Source organism: Gamsiella multidivaricata, assembly GCF_025024155.1.
Source record: "Gamsiella multidivaricata strain RSA 2152 chromosome Unknown BC939scaffold_11, whole genome shotgun sequence".
Classification (NCBI taxonomy): Eukaryota; Fungi; Mortierellomycota; class Mortierellomycetes; order Mortierellales; family Mortierellaceae; genus Gamsiella; species Gamsiella multidivaricata.
Window position 1 is genome coordinate 387,744 of NW_026251719.1, and position 26,911 is coordinate 414,654.

Genomic DNA, 26,911 nt, shown 5'->3' on the forward strand with positions numbered 1-26,911 from the left:
GCGAAAAATAGGCTTTGAGGCCTGTGAGCCTACGTTCTGACCTTTCTATCGATTTTAGATCCAGGGTCAAAGCCAGGAAAGAAGGACACAGCCGGCTGAGAGGAAGGATGCTTAAGGAGCATCCCAATCAGAAATGGAAGGATTGTCCTCTCCTTTGCCAACGGTCCCACTTTTTCACGGAACCTTTTCGCTTTCCTTTTCCACAGTCAGTTGAGAGTAAGAAGCGGCTCCTTATTGTTCCCCTTCCTACTATCTTCTGTCTTTCCCGCTCTTCTCACCATTCCATTACATCGTAGGCAATTCCTTCCCCTTCCTTCCTGTCCTAAAATCGCGCCCACCATGAACACCGCAACATCCTTAGCAGCCCTGCGCAGACTGGTTTCGCCCTCAAAAGCTGCTACTCGATGGTACTTCTTCATCAATCGCTCTACATATTCACCGCATAACACCTCTTGTGCTCGTGCAAGGTTAATCATCTATCCATATCCTTTCAAACTAGCTTGACAACTCTTCAATGCTCCTCCTCTTCATTCAGCACAAAGATAGCACCAGCAATTCTCGCCTCAAGAACGGTTTCCCCCTTTCTTAATAACTCTCGTCTGGCCTTTGCTCAGCCTTCCTGTTACTCCTCATGGGCTACCCAGCGACTCTACTCAACAGTACGTGACACTCCTGGTGTCCCTCTGAGCTCAATCTTTTTACCCGCAAGTGCTGTTCCTAATCACGATGAACCGGACTGTTCCTATCTCTTCATAGGAGACCAAGAGGCTGGTGGATCAAGACGACAAGAACAATGTTTCTGTTGTGGACAAGAAAGTGCACCTCAATTGGATCGATGGCACCACCAGCCGATTGTATGTTCACTCCTACACAGGCACAGAAATTGATCTCCAACAATACGTGGGATTTGTTTACAAACCGTTAAACACGCCATTTCCTCTGATACAAATTACTTTAGCCATTCGTTTTGGCTACGGGATCACTGCCACTGCCCTGAGTGCTATCATTCAGTTACCAAGCAACGACTCTTCGATACTTTTAAGGTATGGTCGCTCATACAAATTGTGTGCACCACAGGGGAATAAATCACAGAGCGTCCAATATGCTGACTAACCAATACTGTCATTTTAATAGATCCCCCGCGACATCAAACCGAAGTCCGTTACACTCACATCAATGGGACTCGAGGTGATCTGTGAGTTTAGGTGCGCTTTCAGCTAAGTGTGCAAACTGGTTCCAGATACACCTCCCTCTCATCATGAACTGTACTTTATGATAGGGGATGCCGATAATCACAAGAGCCACTACAGTTACGGTTGGTTGCAGAAACACTCGTATGATCCAAAGATCAGGGACCCATTCAAGGCCGAGGGTGCGACGTATGTGTTCTTCACCCCATAATTACTCAATCAAAAGCGGAAAATGGACAACGGAGCAGACGGCTCACGGTCAGGATACCCTATCCACACTTTATAGGAAGATTACATGGGACAACTCGATTGCCTCCAAGCTACCAGAGGTCCCTTACAAGGAGGTCATGGATTCCGACAAGGGCCTTGCCACATGGCTCAATAACATCGTAATGCAACTCATCTCCTCGACTCGGACGTTTTTCCTATTGGATATGCAAAACGACCCCTAGAAATTTCAACTAACAGCATTCCCACGTTCTTCCTCGTCTTCCCGAACCTGATTGTGCTTTAGCATGTATACGGTTTCTCTTATGTGAGCGGGGTACCCGTTACGACAGACGCAACAGAGGCGCTGGCAAAACGCATTGCCTTTATTCGTGAAACACATTATGGTATAGGGGCCATTCATTTCGATTCTGCTCTACCAGGAATGGACTTCCGAAAATTGAGTTGAGACTCACATGAACTTGACTAACATGGGCTCGTTTTTTTTATTTTTTTATTTTTTTTTTCCTATGGTCCTGATCTGCATTAGGTGGATTCTGGGACTTCACATCAGATCTGGGACATGGAGACACGGCCTACACGGACATTCCTCTGGGCGCTCATACGGATACGACATATTTTACAGACCCCGCAGGGTATGTTCCTCGCTCAGCGCGTGGACTTGCGCCACTTGGACTGAGAGGATGCTGCCTTTCATAATTTCGAGGAATTTACTTCTAACAACTCGATAATTGCTTTGGTATCCACAGCCTGCAAATGTTCCATCTTTTGTACCATGATGGCGAAGGCGGACATAACCTGCTCGTTGACGGGTTCCACTGCGCCAAGGTGCTCAAGGAAAAGTACCCTCAATCTTACAAGGTTCTCTCCGAGATCGGTGTCCCTTCTCACAGTGCTGGCGATGCCGCAACCCATATCATCCCCACGCCCAGACGCAACCCGATCCTGAACCACGATCCTGACACTCAGGATCTTGTTCAAGTCCGGTTCAACAACGACGACCGCTCGACCCTGGATCATCTAGATCCTAGCCAGGTCGACGCCTTTTATTCTGCCCTGTTTGACTGGAACGAGGTCTTGACGGACGAGAAGCATATGCTCTGGACGAAATTTCAACCCGGACGTGTCCTGATCTTCGATAACTGGAGATGCCTCCATGGCCGCTCTGGATTTACGGGCAAGCGCAGGATGTGCGGCGCCTACACTAACTGGGACGACTATCGCTCGCGCTGGAGAACTCTCAACACCTCGCCGGAGCAGCTCGCTGAGGACCTGTAATCGACAATGGCCACACGCAGAGCGCCAATATATTTTTTCGTCTCCTTCTTTTAGACAGCTGTTAGAATCGTAGATCCCAAGACATCTTACATCTTGAAGATAGAAAATGGTCCCGAACACAGATTACATGCGGATGCTTTTATTAGGAACACGGTAATATTAGGGATGATGTATAATAAACATGTATAATGGAAAATGCAAAGTGAAGTGCATAAAGACGACAGACACCGTGGACCACGCATAGATTAATAGTCAAGAAAGAACGCTATGAGGTTCAGGCAAACTGGATCTTGGCAACAACCATACCCTCCTCCTCCTCAATGCCAGGGCTCAGTAACACCTCCTTATTACCATAGGACTCCTCGATTTCCTGCTTTTGGTACGTCTGCTCCAGTTCCATTTTCTGCGGGTATTCCTGTCCAGCACCAGTACCAGCAACAACATCAGTCTCGGTCACGCTATCCTGCTCACTCGCTGCGATTCCACCTTCCTCCAAGGACGTAGTCTTCCTAGACTCGGCGGGTTTAACATGAGGCAAGAAGAACATCGTCAGCACGAAGCCGATGACGCCAAATACAGCATCTCCAATGAGTGCATATTTGTATCCATGCATCCTCTCTGGTCCAGGGATCTCGCCGTTGAGCTTTCCGGAGATGACCGTCAGGATAGCCAGACCGAATGGTGCGCCAATCTAGTGGATCAGGAAATATTGCTTGTAAGATATCTGGACCTTCGACATCTTTTGCGTACATGATTTCGTTCGTAGTTGCTTGTTGTTGTTGTTGTTGTTGTTGTTGTTGTTGTTGTTATTGTTTTTTGCTTCGCGTCATACCTGGAGTCCAACATTATAAATGGCGCCGACAACACCCTGGTCATCGTCCGCAGCATCTCTGAGGGCAGTAACCTGGGCAGGCAACATGACCATACCCAGACCAAAAACGTTCACGATCAACGACAGAAAGGGCAGGATCCAGTAGTTGCTGGACGGTGTTACGAATGCAAACATCAAAGCCGAGCACGACAGGAACAGGAATCCAGCGGCAATGAAGGGCTTCAATGGCAACCTCGGCAAGAACTTGCCCAGGATAGAGTATACGACAACGGCCGTCAGACCATGGACCAAGTACGAAAGCGAAGTCTTCATAATCGCATATCCCATCACCTCCTGGAAGATCAGCGTGCTGTAGTAAAGGAATCCCTGGAAGGCGGCCTGCATGATGAAGATCAGGAGAAAGCTGACCGAGAAAGCGCGGTGTTTCCAGATGTGAAAAGGCATGATCGGGTATGAGATGCGCTTTTCGATGAAGATAAAGGCCACCAACAGGACAAGACCGACGCAGAGCACAGGCAGGGTTTGTGGACTAGCCCAGCCTGTCTCAACTCCTGATGAAATATAGTAGATCACGCAGACGATACCTACGGGATGCAAAACACAATGGCAAGCAGTTCAATAAGCGACTGAACGTATTCGCAATCATTATACACTCCAAGAACTGAGTTGCGCTGACGACGGACCTCCTGTAGCAGTGGCGGCACCACCAAAATCGATCCTTGGCTTCTCGCCATGGAGCCCAGGGACGTCAGGAATGGCGAAGAAACCGAGGACAAAGAGGATAGCACTCATAATCGCAGAAATGAAGAAGACCCATTGCCATCCAATCGTCGAGGTCAAGGCTCCCGACAACAACAGACCAGTGACAGCACCCATACCTACATAATCAAGGTTGGGGGATGACAATTAGTACTCAATCGAGCCTGCTCGTGTGTAGGTCCAACGGTAGATCCATGCTCATTAATATTACCTCCAATGGCACCAAAGACAGACAGGGCACGGGTTCTTTCTTCGCCTGCGGGATACTTAATAGCAATCAAGGCGAGGGCAGTAGGAATTTGTGCTATAAACGGAGCGTTTCTGCAATATGAATATCTGAAAGTATCGAAGCGCCTTCTGTCGCTGTGCACAGACAAATGAACAGCGCGTTATCCCAAGCGAGGCACATACCGGCAGCGCCAACACCCTGGAGAGCTCTTGAGATGCAAAGCATGACGGGTGACTTTGAGAATCCATTGACCATCGACCAGAGTCCGAACCAGAATAAACCATACAAGAACACTCTACGATGTCCAAATAAATCCCCCTGTGAATGACAAGCAATATTGGCCGTGATTAGAAAACGAGAAGAACATGGGCAAGGCAACGGTGTTCGGGAGAAATACAGCCTTATGAACTCCAAAATGGCCGTCAATACGTACCATACGTCCAGCGATCAGCAGAAGACTGAGAAAGTAGGAAGCAGAACGTGTGCAAGACATTGGGGGTTGTTGTTGTTGTTGTTGTTGTTGTTAGTACTTAAAAGTGTGTTATTATGTTGAATGTAAATGGTGGTAGAAAAACAGCCACATACCCTCCGAACGATCTATGCAGCATGGGATAGAAATGAAGAACGCGTGTCAACAATTGTATTCAAAAATAGGCAATGATTCCCCAAACAGAACGCGAGAGGCGGACTTACAATGCATAAGAGCTGATGAGCCATTGTTGCTGTTGAACCTCAAAGTGCAGCTCTTTCGCGATTGGTAACATAGCCACGGTCATACTGGCGCCGTTGACTACAGTTGAGATACGTAAAATAGCATAACGAAATGGGTACATAGTATGTTAGGAAGGCGAAATCGTCCGAGCTGAGCGGACAAGTCAATGGGTGTATTGGGTGTCAGATACAACGCCAACAAGCATGGGCGTTGTATTAAGAAGACGATTCATACCGATGTCTAGGAACTGCGCAAGCGAGACGACGTACAGCATCAAGGGCTGACATTTGAGTGAGAACTGCTGGAATTTGGACAGAGTAGCAGGATCGACAGTGGAGTGAGACAGTGACTGTGCGGCTGGTGCACTCTGATTATGACCTTTCTCGCTTTGAGGAGAGGGATCGGTAGGGAGGGAGACCATGGTGTCGTTGGATGCGGCGAAGACTGTATCTTTAGATGCCATGCAGCGCAGTATGTCTGTATTTGCGGATTAGGGAAGTAATGGTATATGTCAAGGTACCGGGCCAGAAAGGTGCGTGGGTAGGTGTTTGTATGTTAGATGGTGAGTACAAGCGGATAGGAGAAATTTATTGCAGACAGGAGCGATTGTCCTGCATAGCAGTGTGAGAATGGAGGAGGAGGAAGAAAAGAAGAAAAGAAGCGAAAGACGAGGAAATAAGCATAAAAACTTTTCTTCACACCGGGCATTGAAAGTGTTGAGAATAAAAAGCAAAAAAGAAGGTTTTTTTTTTCCTCCAAGGAAAACGGGGCTAGTTTCTGCGGTCCCTGCGGGACTCAGCATCCAGCTTCTCATTTTCATTTCTGTGGCGTAAAGATGCGGTACATCGGGACTGTGTAACATACGACTCCCAGTGTCCATTCATCGTTCAGAGAGGACCAGATATGGCAACGAAATCCAGGAACCATTTTCTAAGCCAATGAGCCTACTTCTCAACAGACATCATTGTTGCTACCGATATTGGTCTCTCTAACGCCCGTCAGGATTTGAATTTCTCTCAAGCGAAGTAACCTGTTTCTGACAAATATCCGAATTGGTGGCGTTTTCTTTGTGTATCCCCTCCTGATAAACACTCTGCCCCCCCCCCCGTCCCCTGGTGCTCTCATTGTACTTGAGCGTACCAGAGACTAGGGAAAAAAGTGGGTTCATTCTTGTTTAGCGGGGTAAATTCCTCCGCTCCCACTTTTTTGCATCGATGGCTCAGCGCAATTGACATTTTACAAATATCTGCTGGGAAATCCAAACCTGTGTTTTTGTCCATGCTAAAGAAGTACCGGAATTCTGGGAACCAAAAGCACAGCAACCCTGCTGACACAGCATTGGTGCAATCCATCGATCCTTAGAAAACAATTGTGAGCCGAGGACTAAAGACCACTGAAGACAGCCGTTGACAAATCCCCAAGATTTACGACCGTGAAGACGTGTTAGGGCAACGATTGGCACGATTAACACCTATGGCTTGTGGAGGCTTTGACATCTAGGGGACGCATTGAACAAGCCATCCTATACTGCGCGACAAATCGTAGGATCGCACCATTCGATGCGCCGCTCAAGATTTATATTTATCAAATGTCTATGGTTTTATTTTTTGTTGTACGCGATGAAAAATGATGGAAAAAAGTAAACTCCACAACACTGCAGCTCTCTGCAGCCCAGCAGCAAAAAGAAGGTGCATCCTATGTTCCAAACGGAGGGGGCTATGTGTCGTTGGCTCACAGATCGCTCCTCCTTTACAGATTGACATATTTCTTCTTCTTCTGTCCTGTCTCGTCCAAAAGTTCATCGACCTTGGGCTGTTTGCCATAAGTCGGCTCGCTCTGCTTAAGAACATCAGTGTAGATCCTGCTAACATCCTTATCCCAGACCTGGCGGAAGAAGGTCAGGCCCTTGACATTGAGTCCATATTGTGAGCAAAGTTCCCGAAGCGTCGTCTCTCTTGAAATATCACTCTGAGCAATTTGAACCTTGTCCTGACCTCCGTTGGGTTGCTCGGCCAGCAAAAGTGTATAGCGATGGTATCTCGTGCCCTTGGGTGGATGAGGGGGAAGGTATGGCAGAATAACATCTGCGTTTCCTGCGCTCACCTCCATCTGTGTTGCCGACAGCGGAACATTAGTCCTGAAATACACGAAGATCGAAAAAAAAAACCAGGTAAATAAAGATGATATCAGCTTGTAACGTGAAGTTACCGTCGCAAAATGATAGACTTATACAAGAAATCTCAATGCCCTTACATCAACCAGTGCAACTGCTGTTTGAAAGTCTCGTTCTCGACATCAGGCATGTCTGGGTCAATCAATGCAACGGTGTAGTACTTTTGCTCCGAGTGGAATGAGGTGACATTAACCTTGGGCTCTTTGATAGTCTTTCCAGGAAGTAGATATGATCCAGTCTCGAAGTAGTTGTTAGTAGAAGCCGATGGCGAAGATCCTGGACCGAAATCCAATTGAACGTTGAGCGATGGCGTAAACGACGGCAACAGATCGGGCGTAACAAACATCTGGGAGATGCGCTGTTGGATCACAGGCAAAGTCTCACGTTGAAACTGCTTGCTCTGCATGTACCGGAAGACAGCCTTGGACATGTCGATCTGTCCATGCTTGAACCGCCACTGGATTTCAGGGTCGTTGATCTCGGCATATGCCTCCTGGCTAAAGATGTTGTCCTTAAGCTGTGCAATCTCGGCGTCCCTTGCGACTGAAGGAGAAGCTACATTGTCCAGTGCACATAGACACAAAAATGTCAGACAACATACCACGTAAAGGCATAAACTTCAGTCGATCCAATTGTGCGCCTCTCTGAACAGTGACACAGTGCTAATACCTTTGAGCAGCTCCGCCAGCGATGCTTCCATCTTCTTAACCTCGGCAAGGCGCTTGATCCTATCCTCCGCAATGATTTTCAGGGCTTCATCGTACGTCTTGTTAACGCCCAGGGCAGGGGCCTTGTAGACGGGTTCGGCAGCGCTTCGTGCAATTGACTGGACGGAGAATGTGCGGGTAGACTAGCAGCGCATAGTAGTAAAGAGTATCAGCACTCTGGCGTTTTAGACCTGATCAGCTTCGGAGGAGACGCAGGAAGAGGAAGCGTTCGCGGTACCATGGAGGAGCATGCCCTGCTCACCCTGAAGGCGATGCGTAGGATCGACATTTGCAACTGTGCTGAGAGGGCGAAAAACGAGAAAGGACGAAAGGAAGTGCAACGGACACAGAACGCTATTCAAGCAGCGATGATGCACCGGACAGCATACACAAAACGGAAGCGAGAAGGGTGAGGACAGGGCCAGGAAAAGGGAAGGCAGTCCGATCGTCAGGTTGATGTAAACAGTGGCAAAACACATCCTGCCAGCACGCGACGAGTGGATCAGCCACGAAAATGCAATTTTTGGAGCCGATATAGACGTGTGTGCTGCAACCGCTGTGTAAAACCCTCTTTCAATCTTTGACTTGGTACTGCTCATATACCGCAAGAGGGAACGAAGAAAGGGGGAGACACATTGGATGGATCACATATCAAGACGAATGCATCCATCTATCAGGATAACGATCAGCAATCTCAATTGTCTGCCAACAGCAATCATATCATCGTTACTGCCATAGCCATTGTCATCGACAGCACCATCGCCATCACCATCGCCATCGTTACAGTCATAGCTGCCAAATCTATACAAGAAGGCTTATATTCATCGCGCCAGGCTTCATGAATGCAGCAGCGACTTCTCGACGACTCATAGCAGGAGAAAATACACATCACGGACGATCGATTGAGACAAAAAAAGTGCCCATCACTCATCCCTTGCGATATTTCCCTTTTGCTGCACGTCTTTTAGGCATTTATTCATCATGTCCTCCGACTCGAAGAGTGTTCAGTGCTACGGCCGCAAGGCAAGTCTCTTCTCTAGGGCCTTTGCTGCCCTCATCAAAGGCAACCAGCTATGCTAAATCAGGAACACACCTTATGACTGGAAACACCATTATTAAAGGCAGTAGACAAGAGACACGAGAGGATTGGGCCAGCATCAGATCAAACTGTTCAGGAATTCAACAACAGATCAACCGATCCATGGGAAGACGTGGGATCTGCTCATCGCGCCATCGTGCATATACTGAAAACCATGCTGAACCTCTGATCTCGTCTGGTCGGCGACATTCCATCCTCACAAAAGAAACGACCTATTTTGGCAGCCAATTATCCAGCTTGAGCATTTGCTGATACAGTGGGCGGCAATATCAGCTATCACAACTCGCAAACACAAAACGCACGCCTTTGTATCCAAACTGTTGGTGCTATTATCATTCAACATACAGGAGAACACGAACATCTTCAGGAGATGAGCTGACCGTTATCGGCATTATCGGTACCATCGAAGCAAACTGGAGAGCGAATCAGCGGAGTTCGTCCCAGCAACCATAGCAGAACTCGCACGACTGTTCGTCGGGAGTACATATCACTTCGAGAACAAAGCGGAAACATGAGGGGACACCTCCCAACCACAGCCACAGACACAGCCACGGCCACTCCTTACAATCGCATGATAGGAATTAGCGATCTAACGTACATTTTTTTATTTTTATCCTCCATATAGAAAACCGCCACTGCCGTTGCTCACTGCAAGGCCGGCAAGGGTCTTATCCGCCTTAACGGATCCCCCATTGAGCTCGTCGAGCCCGATATCTTGAAGTTCAAGGTCTACGAGCCCATCCTCCGTGTCGGCTCTGACAAGTTCGCCAACGTCGACATCCGCATCCGCGTCAAGGGTGGTGGACACACCTCCCAGATCTATGCTATCCGTCAGGCTCTTGCCAAGTCCATCGTCGCTTACTACCAGAAGTACGTCGATGAGGCCTCCAAGAACGAGCTCAAGCAGATCTTCCTCCAGTACGATCGTACCCTCCTCGTCGCCGATCCCCGTCGTTGCGAGCCCAAGAAGTTTGGTGGTGCTGGTGCCCGTGCCAGGTACATTCTTTTTTTTTCTATTGTTTTGGTGTAATAATGTGCAGTTTGATTTTCAAGGCATGCTAACATTTATTCTCTGTTTCCTTTTTCACTGCCTACAGATACCAGAAGTCTTACCGTTAAATGTCGAGGGACTGGCGGGATGTTCGACCTTTTTTTTGCGACCTGTTCAAGCTGGAGTTGTTTTGGACTTTTGTGCCAGCTCTTTAGTAGGCAGCAATATGGATCGACCATACACGAATAAATTCACATCCGTAACTGTAGCATTGGCCTCTGTCGTCTTTATTTTCTCTATTCTGTTCATGCAGGGCAGTGATTGCTCGGTACAACCTTTTGCCTCCGATTTTGAGGTTCAGGATAACAGATGAGGTTGTCAGAATATTGCCTCGGATACAGTACGCAACTGCTGATGCCAGTTTTTAGACAGGATATGGGTAGCGCGAGGAATGAATATGTTGCTGTGAGCACGCCTTACATAAAGCACCTGCGTATGCTCAAGGATGTGTGATCATGCTTGAGACAGAAACGCGTGTAAAATTGTGCTTGCTTATTTTAAATAAGGTTTGATCTCCTGGCGAAAGGCAATGAATGGTACCTGAGTCGCTAGCCTCCAACAATGCGAGAAGAGCTTCATATATATATTTTTTTTTAATTTACTTACAAAACTGAATAATTAAACCTCCATACCGACACCAACGTCAATCAACCGTCGATCAATCTTCATCCGAATCCATTCAGGTATGTGAGTACGCACAAAGTTGTACACCTCCGCATAACCCTCTCCAGAGCTCCAGTCATCATATTCGCAAACAACCTTCAGCGGTACTGTCTTGCCGCCACCTTGTCGCACGTCTCGGCCATGGTCACTACTGTTAAGGTTCGGTTCCCGCACTCGAACAATTACCTCCCACGAACGATTCCAGTCTCGTAGAAACACATCCAGCGTCTTCGGTCGATGGTTGAGCACATTCCCATCCTTAGCGCCGATTTGGCTCTGTCCACCCACCTCCTCAGATGCTACCAACAGCTGCGTCTCATACCCGGGCGCAGTCTCCGCTAGGTGGATCGAGCAGTGCCGTGACTCCAGCGCCAGAATCTGTAAACGACCTTCCCGCCATCCGTCTGGCCTACGACGAGATGGAGATGTCCAATTCACATGCACCGGCCGATCCCATCCATCGTCCTCAAAGACCTGTCGAGCTGGCAAAAACCGGCAGTACTCTGCAAACATGCCACCCTCGTCCGTGGGTGTAGGGATACATGTGCCGTTGAATGCTGTGAGGGCCATCAGATTGGTCGGACGAATGTCCGGGATACCCTGTACGATCCGCTCAAGATATCCAGGACCTGCGTCTGTCCTCAGCTCGACATACGATGATCGGGCTGTCTGGTTATAGTACTGAGTGAAATAAAGACCTGCTGGGGCATCGGCCGTGAACGGATCCGCCTGTGAGAGCCACCATACGAGAGGCATCAGTATCAAGATCTCTGTAATCAGAACAGTCTTGAAGTTCCTTCCTTGAGATATCACAGGAAGAGCCGGGAGTACAATGGGGATCAGCAGGACTCCATAAATGGTGTACACTATAGATCACAGAAGACGACAAAAAAGCGGTTTGGTGAGCGCAACATTCTCTACTCCAACACCACAAGTCCACCTCCCTTCCAGAACAGTTGCACTTACTGATGCCAAGGTCATTGTCCACGATACTCTGCGAGGTCATGTACACAACAAGCACAACCAGGTCCAGAACAATAACCCCAGGAACTAGCAAACTAATCCCCGCCACCACCGTGGTCCATCCAAACCTCGCGAGATCCAAGCCGTCATCAGGGCTCAAGAGACTTAGGATAACCTGGATTAGCGCAGCTCCTCCACTAAACAATGCCAGAACAGTCGTTCCATAGAATGCGCCCATGCCAAACCAGCCCGCCACACCCGCTCCCACAACGATGGCAATAATCCACCACCAGACGCCGAGAGCCAGCGTCCACTGACTCGCACCGCGCACAATCGGAACAGGACCATAGACCCGTTCCTCGATCCATGTGCACACACACACCGCGAGTGTCTGAATGACAAACAATAAACATACAAGTCCAAGTAAGACTAACCAAGGACTAGAATACCGAACCATAGAGTTGGTCTGCAACAGCCATCGTGAGGCCGCAAATACCGCCCCCAGATCCAGCGCGACAATCAGCGCTACCAATCCCGTCGTCCAGGCAACAGTTGTCTTCTTTGACAAAGTTTGACGGACTTTGTCTGAGGCGTCACTGTGAAGGCGAACTTGGCTGGGGCGAATATGAACCGATCCGTATCCATCCTCAGAGTACCCGATCGTTGACTGCGATCCCGAATCCATTGCACTGCGGAGAGAATGCTGTGTGCGATTCTGTGGTGGGGTGCGAGGATTGTTTCGCTGACGGGAGTGAAGTGCTCGCCCAGCATAAATAATCGTAACTGCGAGCAAAGGAAGTCCGAGTCCAAGTCCGAGGGCGTTGATCAAAAGAGCGGCCCATAGCTCTGAAAATACCATATTTGTTCCAAGAACGTCGTAGAACACGCTCTTTCCTGCGAACCATGGCCGAGATACCAGAGGTGAAGACTCCTTTCTGATGTCTGCTGCAGGGCTAACAATGTCGAGATAGTTGCTGTTACAGAGACTGGTGATGGTTTCCTGTGTGTTTAAGCCCATGTGATAGAGGGACTCGATTGGCAGATAGTCTGTAGTGGTATGATACATTGAGCGACGCTGGTAGAATGCAATGTCTAGACCAGGCAGCCCATGCTTCAAGAATACAGAGTAATCGGTGTCGCTACCAAAAGGCATACCAAAACCGTACAGTCGTTAAGCGGTTAGAAACTGAAATCATTAGAAAACATCGGGTACATAAGCACAGGTAACATGTACGTACCTCTGAATCAAATTCAACTGAAAGACATCGTTCGAAAAGACCGATGCATGGGGAAACGGCGCGCTTTCGGCATAGTAACGGATGATATCGCTATCTGTGGCCCTGAATAGCAATGACGGCCCTCCAGATCCTCCACCCTCTATTGTCATTTTGCGGACGAAATGTGCAATGTCAGAATACCTTCGACCGCTGCTAACTTGCTGCCCGCAATATAAAAATAAATGCGTCGTATCGCCATAGCGTACCCAAATTCACGAATGCCTTAACATATTTCTTCCAAGGATGACCCATTCCTGTTTCCAATGTGCTATTGAGAGAAGCGCCCATGAAAGCTGCCGCGCCATAGGAGCCCTGTTCCTCTGCATTGTTGATGTTGAAGATCAGCGTGTGTTGAACTGGATGGTGGATAAAATGACGGATCATGGCCAAGGCCACAGAAACCCCTCCGCCATCGTCTGTCTCGCCATAGCTTGTGGGAACCGAATCTATCATAAAGCCATCGAGTCTGGTTATTCCGCTGGACAACGCATATTATCTACCCTAGTTTACGACATTTTCGGTAGTCAAAATACATACCATAGTGCGCCGAGATCATCAACGCCGTCTGGCTCTCCTGGTCGACATCGATCTCAATCTTCACAGGGACGTCCCCCTCCATCGAGTCGACAACGCCACCAACCCACATCAGAAGGTTGTCGCCTTGCACCACCGTCAACAGCTCCTCTCTTAATGGTTCGCCGTCACTCGGTTCACTTTCTCCTGCATCCTCCATCCTCCGCTGTTGATGCGTCTTGTACAATTGGGTCCATGTTGAATTGTCAACTCTATCGTCATATCGCACATTGCGCCGTCCATAGGCGATGGCCTCCGCTTGCAATTTACGGAACTGGTCGAGGATGTAAGCTTTGGTGATATCGGTGTTGGCTCGAGAATTGAACGGATGGGGCGTCGTCGTAATGGCCTTAAGATGCTCCCAGGCGGTATATGGATTGAATTCGCCTTTTTCGGTGTAAAGAACCCCACGAGCGCTATGTTAGATGCTAGTGCCTCAGTAAGCCAATGCATGAACTCAGCTGTGGGGTATAAGCGATATGTCGTACCTGGGAGTGTGTCACCAGCAACCATGTCTGGCAGCTGTGAGACGAAGGCACCTGGCCTCCGGGCGATGTAGACTGTGGTCATGACCGCACCATAGAGCACTGCCAAGATCGCATACATGGCAAGGCATTGTTTCCGATTGACAGCATTCCGACGACGGTCCCTTTTCTCTTCCTCGTCTCTCTGTTGCCTCACGCTCCTACGCTGGGGAATCGATGGCAGGAGTGGGCTCGTCGCATTGTCGAGACTGGGGGCCCGCCTGCGGTTTGCTCGCGAAGTGATGGGGAATGCAGGTGTCATGGGGGCGAGTGCACGGATGTCAAGGGGTGAAGCGCGGTCCAACAGCGCAAAGAGTTCTCTGCTTTAAAAAAAGCAAAATGGAAAAACAACACGCATACACAAACTGAGCGCACACCACTCTCTACTGCCAAGCACGCCCTAAGCACAATGTTATGTGCTGTATGTTGAGGACGAGAATTGCCACCTCCCGCGCCAAATGCAGTACCCATTCTGTAGGATTTATACGCAGAGGTGCAGATTCAGAGAACCATATATTCATTGGTCCAGTTGTTGAGTCTCCTGGGTGGGGATGGGGAGCCTGGGTCCATCGTCCAGGTTTAATGATAGCACGCTACGCTCTTTCATCGACATGTGGATGTACCCAAGGACAAGCAAAGCATGCAGAATGTGCCCAATGCGTTCCTAAATCCAAATCTATACTCATATATGTATGATCAATACTACGCATAGATTTAACGTTCTCTTTCGTCAGCGAATTTATACATAGACTACCAGTTGCTCTTTCTTTTTCTCTCTTCTTTGTTGTTTCTTCATCTATGGACTAACGACATTGAAGGCAAAGGTAAAACGATATATTAAAAGCAGCAAAGTAGTATATGATAAAACGAATAGAAGTGAAGATACAACACCATAATTAATCTCTTTTTTCTTCCCTCTCATACCTTCACCAAACTGAACTGTCAAGAAAAAAAGAAACTGAAGGGAGCAACTTGACATTATAAAAAAAAAAAAAAAAGCAAGGACAAAAGCAGATAAAAGCAGATAAAAGCAATTAGCAAGCGAAAAAAAAAATATTAAGGAGAGTAATTGAACATAACAAGACGCGCAAACAGAACTAATGATAACAATAATAGTAGTAGTATCAATAAAAAAAAAGAGGGGGAGCAGTAAGCGTGTACTGGCATGTGTAAGGTTGCTATAGAGAGAAAAGAGCGTGGCGGACGAAAACAATATTAAGAATAAGAGTATGTGATGTTTCCTCCGAATACCATTACGCCCAAGTCGCGGCGGTATCGTGGCCAAAACCACCAGCGACGCCTTCGACCTTGACCAGCTGCGGAACGTTCGAGTCGCCCTCAGATCCTGACTGTGGACGCACATAGACTGTCTGTTTTGTGTCGTCAGGGCTCATTCTGCCGAAGGTTGAAACGGCCCCTTGCTGGGCCATGGCCCCTCCGACCGATGCTCCATCTTGGAAGGAAAGTCTGCTCCGCGAACGTTGAGGCGAGATTGTTCCTGATGCCGAGTACTGCATTGGTGACTGTGCAGCTCCTGGCATAAATCGCGGCCTTCCGGCAAGACCGACATCTCCCTCTCTTGGCGCATTAAGCGACTTTTGTTGCTGCTGCTGTGTCAATGCCAAGCTGTCGTAGTACATGCCGTTACCACTGTCGCTGACAACGCCGTAGTTGAGAGAACCTGGCCCTGAGGCGTCTACGGAAGTCACGGTCTGACCACTGCTACGGTCGAAACTATCATCGCGGCCATACCACTGCCCAGCCGAAGACGCGGGCGAATCCGCAGTGGTGTTGGACGTTCCTCGCGAAATTTGCCTTGGCCTTTTAGGAGGTGGGTTAGAAGCCTGCACTGCATGTTGATCCTGCGAATGATGCTGCTGGGACATGGGCGAGTGTGGCTCAGAAGGGGTCACAGACAAGGGAGGCGAAAAATTGCCGGTGCTCATTCCAGAGGCGACAACCCCAAACTGACCCGGGTCCGTAGGGTATACGTCCTTTTGAGGATGGGCTTGATATCCGTAATAGTTATGTGCGGCTTCGGACACATTGGGGCCATAACCACGCTTCTGTCCTGCCAGCACTCCTGCTTGAATGCGGTTTTGTGGTCCATCTACCAAAATGTGCCCGTTGGAGCAAAGCAGCACAATACGTAACTAGTAAGCCTATCTGTCACACGTTTATTTTTCAAATTACCGCCACCAAAGAACGATTCAATATGGTCTTCTCGTACCATGTGCCGAGGATGCAGAGAGTGGTGGAGGGGAGTCGTTCGCAAGAGGACCACCGAGCTGCAGCTGATGCTGGCCGGGGTGCATAATTGAATCTTGGTACTTTTGCGGGACATGAGCTCCGTAATATTGGTTTGGGCTGGCTTGATGTCCATAGTACGCTGCATGGTGATTTCCAGATCGCAGGTCTGATACTGACGAGGGCCCGCCAGACGGGATACCAATGAGGCCTCCAGTAGCCATAGAGGACTGGACGCGATACTCGAACGGAGAAACAAGGTTTGGGTCGTCATCTAAAGGATCGTCATGTGAACAAGCTACACGTGTTAAAATGACTAAAAATAACGGATCGTGGTACCAGTATGTAAATTAAATGTCTCTGCCCGTCTCACTTGCCTCCAGAAACTGAACCGTTGCTTCCGTGGGGTGAGCCATGCGGGCTGTTCACACCATGGCCGCGAAAGACGGGATGATGCTGATGAGAGTAGTAATCTCCATGGACTCCCTGATTAAAATGATGGTTCGAGTGCATATCCGAGTGGCGTCCTTTTGGAGAGTTGTCCGATTCGTGGTAAGAGCCATGCTGCTGCTGCTGCTGCTGCTGGGACTGGGAAGTCCAACGCATGTCTAAAGGGAGCAAGAGCATAATTTGTGCGGTTAGAGCGTTGTACACAACTTAAAATCTAAAATATACTACGATGGGGTAATGCACGTCATGCCCCTACCTGACGTGACCGAGGCGGTATGAGGGTGTTGGTATAAAAACGCCGTGGGGTCATCTACCAAAAGAGGATAGAGGATCTCCTCGATATTATGGGCCTTGGCGTGATGAACGGCTCTGTCGAGAGGGATCCTGTGGATATCAGAGGCCACATCGATTCCGAAGGAAAAACATGTTAGGAACGAGCACAGCAAAAGTCGTACCATTCCATTGGTGACAAAAGAAAACAGTTCGTATTCATGCACTTACCAGACTCCCTTCAAGTGCATCGCTCCGACTTTGACAACCACTCTTCCCTTTTCGTTCTTCAGGATGCCATCTCTCTTGCCACGGGACATGCCAACGACGTTGAGAAGCTTGGTTCCGTTCACCATATGATTATCTATTACACCAAAATCAAGATGATGGCGCACAAGAGTTCGTTAGAAGTTAATCCTGCCCTAGCCTAATCAAGCTGAGCCCAAGCGCAATATAAATAAAAATACATCTCGAAACATACCGGCTCTCCGAGCAACACAAACACCCTTGACATCGACCTGGAAGCAAAACGTATGCTCGTCTTCCCAGATGGTGTTTGTGAGCCTGGTGCGCAATGGCGGGAGGTCATGTTGAGGCACCGGTGCCGATGGTGGTGGTGTGAGTGCTGCCAGGTTGTCGTGGGAATGTCCATAAGGATGACCAACAAGACCACCGCTGTGCATTCGATCGTGGTCATATGACTCGTGTTGGTCCTGTTCAGGATAGTAGTGGCCAGGGGTGTAGGCAGAGTGCTGCTGCTGGAACTGTTGCTGTTGCTGCTGCTGCTGCTGCTGTTCATGCGGTGAGAGCTCATGTCCTGAGAGTTGGCCGTGATGGTAGGGGGAATGGGTATGATGGACATGGAGCGGCTGTTGCTGCTGCTGCTGCTGGCCATGGTGCGGGTGACCATGGTGGTGGAAATCCTCACGCGAGGGTGTTGGCGGCGTCGTTCGAACTTGCATGTCACCTTGTTGCTGCAACGCACCTGCCGCGAGTGATGATGCCAAAGGATCGCCGTTATGGTGTGTATGGACGCCGGGGGTGTTCATGCCGGTCTCGGCGCCGAGGGTCCCGTGAGAGATGGGACCATGGCCAGGTATCACACCATTACTGTTATTATTGCCATTTTGATTATTAGATGTTGAATGAAAGCCCTGCAGGCTCATTGGCCGTGAGGCAGAGTCGGACGGGCTGAGGTTTTGATCGCGCCAGTCAAAGCCCATGGGGATGGGGCCGACAGTTTGATGTGCGGAGGTATTGCTACCGGTCCAGGATGAGCTGTCCATGATGGGAGGATTGTTGAAGTTGAAGGGCTGAGAGTGTGAAGACTGTGCGTGCCAAAGAACTCCAGCGCCTGAGGACTGGTCTTGAGGCAGGCTTGGTTGCGAGGGCTGGTGCGCTTGCTGTTGCTGCTGCTGCTGCTGCGATTGTCGATGTTGCAGCGACTCGGGCTCGACTGCGACGGTTGGGCCTAGGTGGAAAGGAAGGCCCTGAACTTGCGTTTGCAGCACGGTTGGAATGTTTTCGGAGATGGAGAGAAGTTCAAGTGTGGACTCGGGCGGACTACGTGGGTCAGAGTCGTGTCTAAGCCCTAATTGGTACTGATGTTGTTGGGACGTTTGTTGCTGCTGTTGCTGCTGTTGCAATGGGCTGCTGTAGTATAAAAGATTGGTCTCTTGCTGGTGGTGCTGTTGTTGTTGTTGTTGTTGTTGTAGAATGGACAGACTATAGTCCATGAAACGGGCGTCAGATCAAATTCGAGGATGAACGAAACGACAGTGGGCTACTACGGGGAAGAAGAGAGAAAGAGAGGGAGAAGAGGCGGGTTAGGTTAGGATTTATACTTGCATTGCATTGCATTGCATTTTGTGTATCGCTTGCTTGTCACCCCAAGCAGGCACAAGCAAGACAAGCTGTGCTGTGGCATGTGTGAAGCAACAAAAGTGATATTTTGGTAATGGGCAGTGTTAGACTACGGTGGCCCATTGAATACAATTCAATGCAAAACAAAGCAAGAACGAAACAAAACGAAACAAAGCAGCGGTAAGGTTGATAGGCAGGAGAAAGCTGGGCAGAGCACAAGGGGTATATGTGTGCGGGTTGGTGGGATGGAGATGGAGGAGGCTGGGTGGCCCGTTCTCTTGACTCTTTTTTTTCTTCCCAGGTACAGGACGGCGTAATGCAACACAGGGAGAAATAGGAATACCTCCCGCCCGTCCCCCCAAGCACAGAATACAAACCAAAGCAGCATATCACCGTTCGCCCTTACGGACGAAGAAATACACCAAGTACAGTGCGCCGTCTTTTGCTTCTTTTAGCACAATTGCGGCTCGCCGTCTGCCGAGTATTATTCCGGACAGGAACAGTCCCTTGACACACATATACATGCTGTATCGAAAAAGATGAGATGAAGAGGGGAGAAAGATATGGGACACGCATCCCACAATTCATGTGTACGGGGATGAAAGGATAGTGTATGTGTTTGCGCGTATAAGAGAGTGGGAGAGTGGGAGAGTGGGAGGGAGCATTAAAGGAGGTGTGGAAGGCGGAAAAAGTGCGTGCTAATATTGAGAATAAGATACCTTCCCCATTATCATCACCATCATCATCTCAGAAGTGCTGTTGTTTTTGGTGGCACGGAAAGACAGAAAAGGTTGGTACAGCGCCCGATAGAGTTTTTCTTTTCCTTTTCCCAGACACAGACACAGACACACAGACAGGCTACGTCTGACAATGAAGTTGAAACGGAAATGCTTGCCGTGGAGCTGTGTGTGTGTCAATTGCTTCAATTGGACTGAGTTGAATTGAATTGAATTAAATCTGCATATAAAAATATGTATGTGGATGGGAGTATGTGTTTTGTGTGTGTGTATGAATGAGAGTGTGCGTACGTGCCGTCCAGTATGGGACGAACGGATAGGACGGATAGGACGGATAGGACAGATAGGACAGATGAATGGAAGGCGATGGCACTGACAGACAGCCTGTATGACAGGAGTGAGCCCAGTTCCTGCGCCTGCCTTTTCTTTTTTTGTTGCGTGGTAAAAGACTGGCTGGTAGGGGAAAAAAAGGGAACAAAAGGAAAAGGGAAAGGGAAAGGAAAAAAGAAGGATAACAAGGCGGCTGCTGAGGACTCTTGTTCCTCTTCACAACCAACCAGCTACCAAGACTCGCAAACAGATCAGTCAATCTGGTGCCTGAACACCAAAAAAAGTGATCAGCCAAAACAACAGAAAACAACTCGCGTCAAAAATACACGCAGAATAGAAATAATAATAAAAAGATACCCGGGTTGTTTTGTTGATGTTGCTGCTGTTGCTGTTGCTGACTTGCTTTGTGTTGCTTGAACAGAATGTGGAGTGTTTTTTGTTCATGCCGAGGCAGCAAAGCAAAGTGCGAAATGAGATGTGTCAGCTCATCCTACTTACCAACAAGAACGAACTTTGGGAGACGGGATAATTGAACAAAAAGTGTCGACCGAGAGAAGGAGGGACAGACACTAAAAGGACATGAGCAGGGATCGCAGCAGGTTGTTGGTTATCATGACCCGAGGGTGTCGGGGTGAGAGAGAGAGAGAAAGAGAGAGAGAAGGAGGCAAAGAGGGTGTGCGGGGAAGGGAAAAGGAGGGGATGGGCAGGATAGATGGATTGATAGATGTTGCGATACGGTGGAGGAGAGGGAAGGAAGAGAAAGGAAAGGAAGATGGAGGAGGAGGGCGAGCGAAGAAGTAGTGAGCGAGAGAAAGAGGAGGAGGAGAGAAGGAAGGAGCGAGGGGGAGAAACAAGAGAGAAAGAGAAAAGAGAGGCGAGTGTAAGTGTTCAATGGTCTGTCTCTTTTTGTTGTTGCGCGAATTGGTTTTGTCTGACTGGTACTGGTACCATTGGGCAAACAAACAACAACAAGGTCCCCCCCATTGTCCCATCCCATCGATGTCCTCGTCGCCAGCCAGGGCGCGGCTGTAGTCACAAAAGCGGATGAATGTGTGTTTGTGGGCACACAGGGAGGGGCTGAAAGGAACCACAAGAAGCACACAACACACAAAGCAGGGATGGAGGGCACCGCTGCCATCCACAAGAAACTCCATCGCGCCATGGCCCCTGCTCCACCACCACAAAGTGCGATGGTGAAGCAACGGGTTGCTAAAGCTCGTCGTGCTGGCGTGTGTGTGGTCCTGCTGTCGCACAGGAACGCGCCGCTCCATCGATAACACCTCTTTCGTGGGTCCCAGCGCCGCGCAAACATCCTTCTCGCTCTCTCCCTTGGTTGCTGTTACCCTGTTGCTCTTCACGTCCTCTCTTTTCTTTCATACGGAGTCTTTTTTTTTTTTTTTTTTTTTTTTTTTTTGATCCATAGATCATTCGATCCTTTCTTCCGCTGTGCAATTTCCTCCCCAACAATAAATGGCAATAATCAAAAGATAGAATGGACTTCATTCGGTCTTGGTGAGCAATGCTTTGCCGAGTGATAAACATAGGCATGGCACAAGCCAATGACCTTGTGGCCTGGTTCAGGGCAGTGTAGTGCAAGATGCTCAGCAGGAGCTGCACAAGAGGAGGGCCCAACAGCAGGAAAGGGGAGTATGGGGGGACAAGCAAGGTTAGAAACCTTGGTGGCACTTGTCGCTGTGCATGAGCGTGTAAGGCCCAGAGAGCGAGGGAAGGAGGCGTGATGGTGCATGCAGAGATGAACTATGATCCCTGTTCCTTTTTTCCCTTTCCGTTTCCCATTCATACCATGCCAAGCTATCCCATCCTTTCCCGGCTCATTAAACATTTTTTATTTATTTTTTATCCCATCCTTCCCATACCACATCGTACCATCCATCCCGTCCGTCCCTTTACCATTGCAACATCCCATATCGCCTATTTCATGGATCCCTATCGATTGAATGGTCGCAGGATCTTTTCCCTTCCCTCTCTCTCTCTTTCTCTCTATACCCAATCTCTCGCTATCCCTCTCGCCCTCTCTGTCATCTTTCGTGATCGTCAAGTACGTGCGTGGTCAAAGTATAATAGTCGTGATGGTTGGAGTAGCCTCTTTTTAGGGTTGCACACCGATTTGCAGTGCAGCGCTTGTAATAATGGAAATAAACAACTTTTGTGATGGACAAAACGGGATGTTCATCTGTGTGCGAATGAATGCGCGTTGTGTGCAAGGACATTGATATTTGAGTATTGAATACGCTTTAGACTCCCAATTGAATAGGGTCCGATGGACAACGCATGAATATGGAGAGGAAGGAGAAGGGACGGGAAGCGAAAAAGGAAAGGACGGCAAGCGCGGAATAAGAAAAGAATCGAGATTTCTCGACGGGACTTGAGGACAGACTGTGCGGTCTGTGTCCAGTTGCAAAAAAAAAAAAAAAAAGAGACCCATGCAGCCGGATCCTTAAGCAAAGCATGCGATGCAGCAGCAGCGATCTGCTTCGCGTTTTCACATACCTTTGTTTTGTTTCAAAAAAAAAAATCTCTGTTTGCACCGTCGAGTTCTAGAAGGAGAGAAGTCGTGTAAACAGGTCTCGGTCAGTACCGGGGCTCTTCTTAGCCGACGAACGGGTGTCAATCTACAGGTGTAGGTGCAACCACTTATTCGATGCTCGACATGGAAAAAAAGCGGACAAACAAAGCGAAGGTGGATTGAACAACAGCCTCAGAGCAACAACAGCAGCAGATAGAACAACTATACTAAAAATACAAGAAAAAACTACTGAGGTGGCGGAACAAACTAAAATCGCCACAGTCTGCGCCATAGAGCTGGGATCAGAAGGTGACAGATAGGAAATCAAAAGTCAGGAGACGATGCAAGGAAAGAAAATTGTATAGATGTTGCGAGATGTTCAAGGATGCGCAACCGGCTCTGGCTTTTTTGTAAAACTGGGCAGGTTTGAAGTAGTAGGAAAAGGCACTAAGGCAAATCACCTAACACCACAAACGGGTGGAGGACAGAGGGGGTTTAAGCACAACAGCCTTGGTGGATATCTGGTGATTAAAGGAGGAAAAGAAAGCAGCCGGAAGACAGACCACACACTCGCACGCGCATCTAACAATCTTTGAGAAGGCCCGAGAAAAAGGAGGGATAGACGGGCAGAGAGAGCCGAGAACTCGGTTCTGACCTCGTCCAAGGGGCTGCTGTACTGTACAGGTCTGCATCCTAACGGCCCTGGTGCCGTACGCGTATTTGTACAAGCGTCTCTGCGGGTGTATACGCACACATGCGTGTGTGCATGTGTAGCTGTGTAAAACTGTATGTGTATCTACGTGTATCCGTGCCGTACATGCCTGCGTGCATGTGTGTGGTTGACCCATATTTACTTTTATCTGATTATATATGATGCAGTAACGGTAGCTGTGAATTGGCAGCAAGAATACAGGAGTGCGCTCGGATATGGGGAAGCCAGTAAAGAAACAAGCTGACTGAGAGAGATGGAGGGATTGTGGGTGCGTGGGCGTGGGTTTGGGTGTGGACATGTGCGTGTGGACGTGTGCGTGTGCGAAAGAAGGATCGGCCGCAAGGCGCAGAAAAGAGTACTCGAGGACAAAAAAGCAGGAAGCAACATTGAGCAGTGGTCAATACCATACAACGTCCGATACACAGGCAAAGGGACGGACGACGAAGGACGAATAAGATAAAGATAAAAGGGAAAGGGGGAAGTAATGAGAGGGAAGGAAAAGGTGCAAAAGAAAGGAAGGGTTGCATCTTTTTATAGTTCCCCAGGACTGGGTCCTGGATGGAGCACCATTTTATTTTTCTCCAATGCCTCATTGCTCTTGTCGTTTAGTTCTATATAACAGATAGACTTCTGCTCATATTTATTTTGGCCTATGGTATTTTCGGTCGCCAGAAGGGGCCACCATCTCAGTGTCACCGGGACATCACCAACTTCTTGAATGGTTCAAGGTCCACAGACATGTTCAAGACGGAGCCATGATCCTTAACAAATGCAGGGACGGACTCGACTCACTTTTCATCTTCCAGCGCGCCACAGCAGTGCCATTGGACTTTGACTCAAAAAGACAGGGTGTTGTATTCATGCAACTAAAATGTGGAAAAGATATTCGAGTCGCTGGGGGCGTCATTGAAAAGTTACAATTCTTCTAGGAATTGCGTCTACAACGAGGATTCAACGTGTTCATTTTTCGACCGCGAGGTGTAACTTACTCTGACAACCAGGAAACAAGAGTAAGCATGAAAAGAAGAGATATGCGCTACTTTATATTTACATTAAGTGCACAAAAACAGAAAGATGAATAAAACGGCCCAATCCCTTTGTTCTTTTTCTTTTCTTTTTTTTTTTTTTTTTTGAGTGGCGATGCAACAAACAGATAGAGGTGGTGGGGTATCAAGTGCTAGAAAGGGATGAAGGAGAAAAGGGAGACAAGCGGAAAGGAAGCGGAGGCTGGACGATGCACCAACAAGGTGGGCATAACTGAATTTACAACCTTCAGCACAGGCGCTATCAAGTATTGAGAGATAGATACTGCCTGATAGCAAACAGACGGGTACACATTCGCTCTTTGTATCTTTTTGTATATGTGTGTGTGTGAACCGAAGGTAGCATACAGAAGAAAACAAAGAAATCATTGGTCAATGGTCTATGGCCCATGGTCCATGGTCTATGGTCCATGGGTACGCACAAATCAAATGCTGAATCATGGGTCAATAATTAGGTCTAACACCAAAATAAAAAAATAAATAAAAAAAGCTGAGCAATGCACTCTTATTCTGACACCAACTTTTTTTTTCTTCTCAACGATGCGGTGGCCATCAAGCATAACGCGTTTTCTTCACTGATCCAAGGCAGAAGGAACAGGGGGGTGATCAATAGAGCTATGTGTATCCAGCGCACAGCAATCCCAGTTTTTTTGTCCGCACAGAAGTGCCATAGAATTTTGTGTTCACATACGTTCCTGCCCGTGTATTGTTGCATTGAGCAAGGGAATGATACCCGTGTAAGGTTTTTTCGACGTTTATGTGGTGTGGGCGACCCAACTCTCTCCTAAGTAGACGATAGGAAGTATTGCTCGTTGGAGGCCTGTGTGGAGCAGAGAACTGCGATTTTGATGCAGCCTTGCCTCCCCTTGATCATTTGCTAAAGCAGCATCAACAATCTGCGAGGATCGACCTGTGCGGTGCAAAAATATGCGCGTTCTGGACAATTGACCTGACTTTGACCCTTCGTTGCAGCTGTCTGTTTTACTTGTTAACGTCGGCACAGATTCATGAAATCCAAATCTGTGTCTTTGGCTAGAGTCAGACGGTAACACAACAGGAGGTCGTACACATACTCAAAACAATACAGAGGAATAAAATAAGCAATGCAATTCAATGGTGCTGAAATAGTCGACATGCAGCAGCAACCGCAACGAGAACGAGATGAGGGTATGTAAATAAAGTACGTTAGTATATTCGCATACTGTTTGAATATTTTCCTTGCATGTGCGCGTCTGTTCTTTTTTTGCTGTATCGCTGCTAAATGCCATTATACGGGAGTCTCTATTTATGGTCACCATCCCTTCCCAGCTACGTTTCGATCCATCGACCGCCGACTCGCTTGCTTGCTCAATGTTTCTCGAACCTGTTATCGCCTCTCATTGAGCACCCGAAGGAGATGTGTAAGTGTGTGAGTTGACCGTAAGAGAATAAATACATAGATTCATTGCTCACAATGACACTTACTGAATCTAAGAAAAAACAAAAAGAGAGCAGCAATAGCAGCGGTGGCAGCAGTGGCAGAAGCAAAGCAGTGATCCTAGAGAAGGCTCAGTCAATGCTATGCGTCCCTGCCTCAAAAAAAAACAAAACCTTTATGCGCATCTGAAATGATGATCATAAACATTTTTTTGTCCAAGGGCACAACCCGAGCGCTCGGCAGGAATGCACATGCCACCCAAGGTTCTGTCAATCCCAGGCAGCATTGCAAAAAAACCAAAGGTCGTATTCGAGCATTCCATGCGGCATGGACTGAACTTTCGGATGCGTGCCTCACCCTCACAAAAGTCGTCGACCCGTCATCCCCTAGCATACAGCTACTGAATCAATTGCTTTCGCATAAACGAGTTGCAGGATAAGGAAGGATATGTCCGTCTGAATACGGGTGGATTGCATGACTGACGGGTGTCCACTGCTTTATTCAGTGAGGTCTATGTTCAAGCATCAATCGTTCAGATTTGTCTATTGTCTTTGTTGTTTTTGTTGTTGACCCATTCAATCATGCGAGGTTTTTTTTTTTTTTTTTTCGTGGCATTTGCATTGGCACGTTTATGCTCTGCGCCATTTCTTTTATCCTATTTCACCTCAGTCTGTATCTGCCTTCGCCCCTCCCCCCACCCCTTACCTTTTCTCAAAGCAAAAAAAAAAAACCTGCCCTTTCCTTTCTTCCATCTTTCCATCGACGTATTACACTTCTCCGGTAGTCGCACAGAGCTCGCATGAACGGGACATGATTGGACTGCCTCTCTAGCATCCTCCCATTGAAATAGGAAAGAAGATCAGTGCTGGGATAGCCCATTGGCCCTCTGGAGAACCCATAAAGCGTCTCACGACCTGCAGCTGTTTATTCTGTCTCTCTCTGGTACATTCCGCTTTGTATGTGCACCCTGTGCTCTTCTGCGAATCTAAAAAGGCGCTCTTCTTCCCTTACCTCCCGCTTTTTTTTCTCTCTCTCGCCCCCCTGTCTATTATCAAGG

General features: G+C 48.3%; 8 protein-coding genes across 8 annotated transcripts; 3 read left to right on the plus strand and 5 right to left on the minus strand.

The window, feature by feature from the left end:
• Positions 1-339: 339 nt before the first annotated feature.
• BC939DRAFT_500273 (uncharacterized protein) lies at positions 340-2,696 on the plus strand (the record flags this gene model as incomplete). Its single annotated transcript, XM_051560026.1, has 10 exons — positions 340-407; positions 500-659; positions 757-854; positions 959-1,043; positions 1,135-1,195; positions 1,280-1,379; positions 1,477-1,579; positions 1,705-1,804; positions 1,948-2,053; positions 2,168-2,696. 10 exons carry the CDS (start codon positions 340-342, stop codon positions 2,694-2,696), a joined length of 1,410 nt encoding a protein of 469 aa, XP_051415513.1.
• Positions 2,697-3,415: 719 nt separating this feature from the next.
• On the minus strand, positions 3,416-5,874 carry BC939DRAFT_26309 (major facilitator superfamily domain-containing protein). Its single transcript, XM_051551079.1, has 8 exons — positions 5,463-5,874; positions 5,210-5,306; positions 5,102-5,113; positions 4,950-4,974; positions 4,699-4,834; positions 4,499-4,591; positions 4,212-4,406; positions 3,416-4,112 (listed from the first exon to the last, which is right to left on the minus strand). Exons 1-8 carry the CDS (start codon positions 5,689-5,691, stop codon positions 3,523-3,525), a joined length of 1,377 nt encoding a protein of 458 aa, XP_051415514.1. The 5' UTR covers positions 5,692-5,874; the 3' UTR covers positions 3,416-3,522.
• A 921-nt stretch (positions 5,875-6,795) lies between these two features.
• Positions 6,796-8,562, minus strand: BC939DRAFT_441894 (phosphatidylethanolamine-binding protein). Its single transcript, XM_051554308.1, has 4 exons — positions 8,347-8,562; positions 8,071-8,251; positions 7,482-7,956; positions 6,796-7,365 (listed from the first exon to the last, which is right to left on the minus strand). Exons 1-4 carry the CDS (start codon positions 8,395-8,397, stop codon positions 6,978-6,980), a joined length of 1,095 nt encoding a protein of 364 aa, XP_051415515.1. The 5' UTR covers positions 8,398-8,562; the 3' UTR covers positions 6,796-6,977.
• A 514-nt stretch (positions 8,563-9,076) lies between these two features.
• On the plus strand, positions 9,077-10,691 carry BC939DRAFT_441899 (ribosomal protein S9). Its single transcript, XM_051554309.1, has 3 exons — positions 9,077-9,131; positions 9,833-10,203; positions 10,305-10,691. The coding sequence occupies exons 1-3, from the start codon at positions 9,090-9,092 to the stop codon at positions 10,324-10,326; spliced, it is 435 nt and encodes a 144-aa protein (XP_051415516.1). The 5' UTR covers positions 9,077-9,089; the 3' UTR covers positions 10,327-10,691.
• Positions 10,692-10,809: 118 nt separating this feature from the next.
• Positions 10,810-14,585, minus strand: BC939DRAFT_441902 (uncharacterized protein). The gene is made up of 6 exons (XM_051554310.1): positions 14,223-14,585; positions 13,699-14,121; positions 13,368-13,607; positions 13,123-13,261; positions 11,888-13,023; positions 10,810-11,787 (listed from the first exon to the last, which is right to left on the minus strand). Exons 1-6 carry the CDS (start codon positions 14,518-14,520, stop codon positions 10,877-10,879), a joined length of 3,147 nt encoding a protein of 1,048 aa, XP_051415517.1. The 5' UTR covers positions 14,521-14,585; the 3' UTR covers positions 10,810-10,876.
• Positions 14,586-15,256: 671 nt separating this feature from the next.
• Positions 15,257-18,648, minus strand: BC939DRAFT_441906 (uncharacterized protein). The gene is made up of 6 exons (XM_051554311.1): positions 17,707-18,648; positions 17,457-17,589; positions 17,212-17,339; positions 16,883-17,113; positions 16,489-16,779; positions 15,257-16,368 (listed from the first exon to the last, which is right to left on the minus strand). The coding sequence occupies exons 1-6, from the start codon at positions 18,509-18,511 to the stop codon at positions 15,512-15,514; spliced, it is 2,445 nt and encodes an 814-aa protein (XP_051415518.1). The 5' UTR covers positions 18,512-18,648; the 3' UTR covers positions 15,257-15,511.
• Positions 18,649-18,938: 290 nt separating this feature from the next.
• Positions 18,939-19,767, minus strand: BC939DRAFT_441909 (uncharacterized protein). The gene has a single exon (XM_051554312.1). The coding sequence runs from the start codon at positions 19,474-19,476 to the stop codon at positions 19,222-19,224; it is 255 nt and encodes an 84-aa protein (XP_051415519.1). The 5' UTR covers positions 19,477-19,767; the 3' UTR covers positions 18,939-19,221.
• A 4,156-nt stretch (positions 19,768-23,923) lies between these two features.
• Positions 23,924-24,522, plus strand: BC939DRAFT_441918 (uncharacterized protein). Its single transcript, XM_051554313.1, has one exon. It carries the CDS (start codon positions 24,150-24,152, stop codon positions 24,321-24,323), a length of 174 nt encoding a protein of 57 aa, XP_051415520.1. The 5' UTR covers positions 23,924-24,149; the 3' UTR covers positions 24,324-24,522.
• The last annotated feature ends 2,389 nt before the right edge of the window (positions 24,523-26,911 follow it).

What these genes read in the sequence shown, in the direction of transcription:
- BC939DRAFT_441894 (XM_051554308.1), bottom strand. Translation starts at nt 8,397, where the DNA reads ATGTCGATCCTACGCATCGCCTTCAGGGTGAGCAGGGCATGCTCCTCC. An exon ending in GCTGGCGGAGCTGCTCAAAG is followed by an intron (nt 7,957 to 8,070) that starts GTATTAGCACTG and finishes TGGACAATGTAG; the next exon opens with CTTCTCCTTCAGTCGCAAGG. An exon ending in CAGCAGTTGCACTGGTTGAT is followed by an intron (nt 7,366 to 7,481) that starts GTAAGGGCATTG and finishes CGTGTATTTCAG; the next exon opens with GACTAATGTTCCGCTGTCGG.
- BC939DRAFT_441909 (XM_051554312.1), bottom strand. Translation starts at nt 19,476, where the DNA reads ATGCTGCTTTGGTTTGTATTCTGTGCTTGGGGGGACGGGCGGGAGGTA.
- BC939DRAFT_441918 (XM_051554313.1), top strand. Translation starts at nt 24,150, where the DNA reads ATGATCCTTAACAAATGCAGGGACGGACTCGACTCACTTTTCATCTTC.
- BC939DRAFT_441899 (XM_051554309.1), top strand. Translation starts at nt 9,090, where the DNA reads ATGTCCTCCGACTCGAAGAGTGTTCAGTGCTACGGCCGCAAG. An exon ending in TTCAGTGCTACGGCCGCAAG is followed by an intron (nt 9,132 to 9,832) that starts GCAAGTCTCTTC and finishes TCCTCCATATAG; the next exon opens with AAAACCGCCACTGCCGTTGC. An exon ending in GGTGCTGGTGCCCGTGCCAG is followed by an intron (nt 10,204 to 10,304) that starts GTACATTCTTTT and finishes CACTGCCTACAG; the next exon opens with ATACCAGAAGTCTTACCGTT.
- BC939DRAFT_441902 (XM_051554310.1), bottom strand. Translation starts at nt 14,520, where the DNA reads ATGACACCTGCATTCCCCATCACTTCGCGAGCAAACCGCAGGCGGGCC. An exon ending in TGCTGGTGACACACTCCCAG is followed by an intron (nt 14,122 to 14,222) that starts GTACGACATATC and finishes ACACCGAAAAAG; the next exon opens with GCGAATTCAATCCATATACC. An exon ending in TAAGGCATTCGTGAATTTGG is followed by an intron (nt 13,262 to 13,367) that starts GTACGCTATGGC and finishes AAATGACAATAG; the next exon opens with AGGGTGGAGGATCTGGAGGG.
- BC939DRAFT_26309 (XM_051551079.1), bottom strand. Translation starts at nt 5,691, where the DNA reads ATGGCATCTAAAGATACAGTCTTCGCCGCATCCAACGACACCATGGTC. An exon ending in CCAGGGTGTTGGCGCTGCCG is followed by an intron (nt 4,592 to 4,698) that starts GTATGTGCCTCG and finishes CTCCGTTTATAG; the next exon opens with CACAAATTCCTACTGCCCTC. An exon ending in TGCCGCCACTGCTACAGGAG is followed by an intron (nt 4,113 to 4,211) that starts GTCCGTCGTCAG and finishes TGCATCCCGTAG; the next exon opens with GTATCGTCTGCGTGATCTAC.
- BC939DRAFT_441906 (XM_051554311.1), bottom strand. Translation starts at nt 18,511, where the DNA reads ATGGACAGCTCATCCTGGACCGGTAGCAATACCTCCGCACATCAAACT. An exon ending in TTGTGTTGCTCGGAGAGCCG is followed by an intron (nt 17,590 to 17,706) that starts GTATGTTTCGAG and finishes TTGGTGTAATAG; the next exon opens with ATAATCATATGGTGAACGGA. An exon ending in CTCTGCATCCTCGGCACATG is followed by an intron (nt 16,369 to 16,488) that starts GTACGAGAAGAC and finishes ACATTTTGGTAG; the next exon opens with ATGGACCACAAAACCGCATT.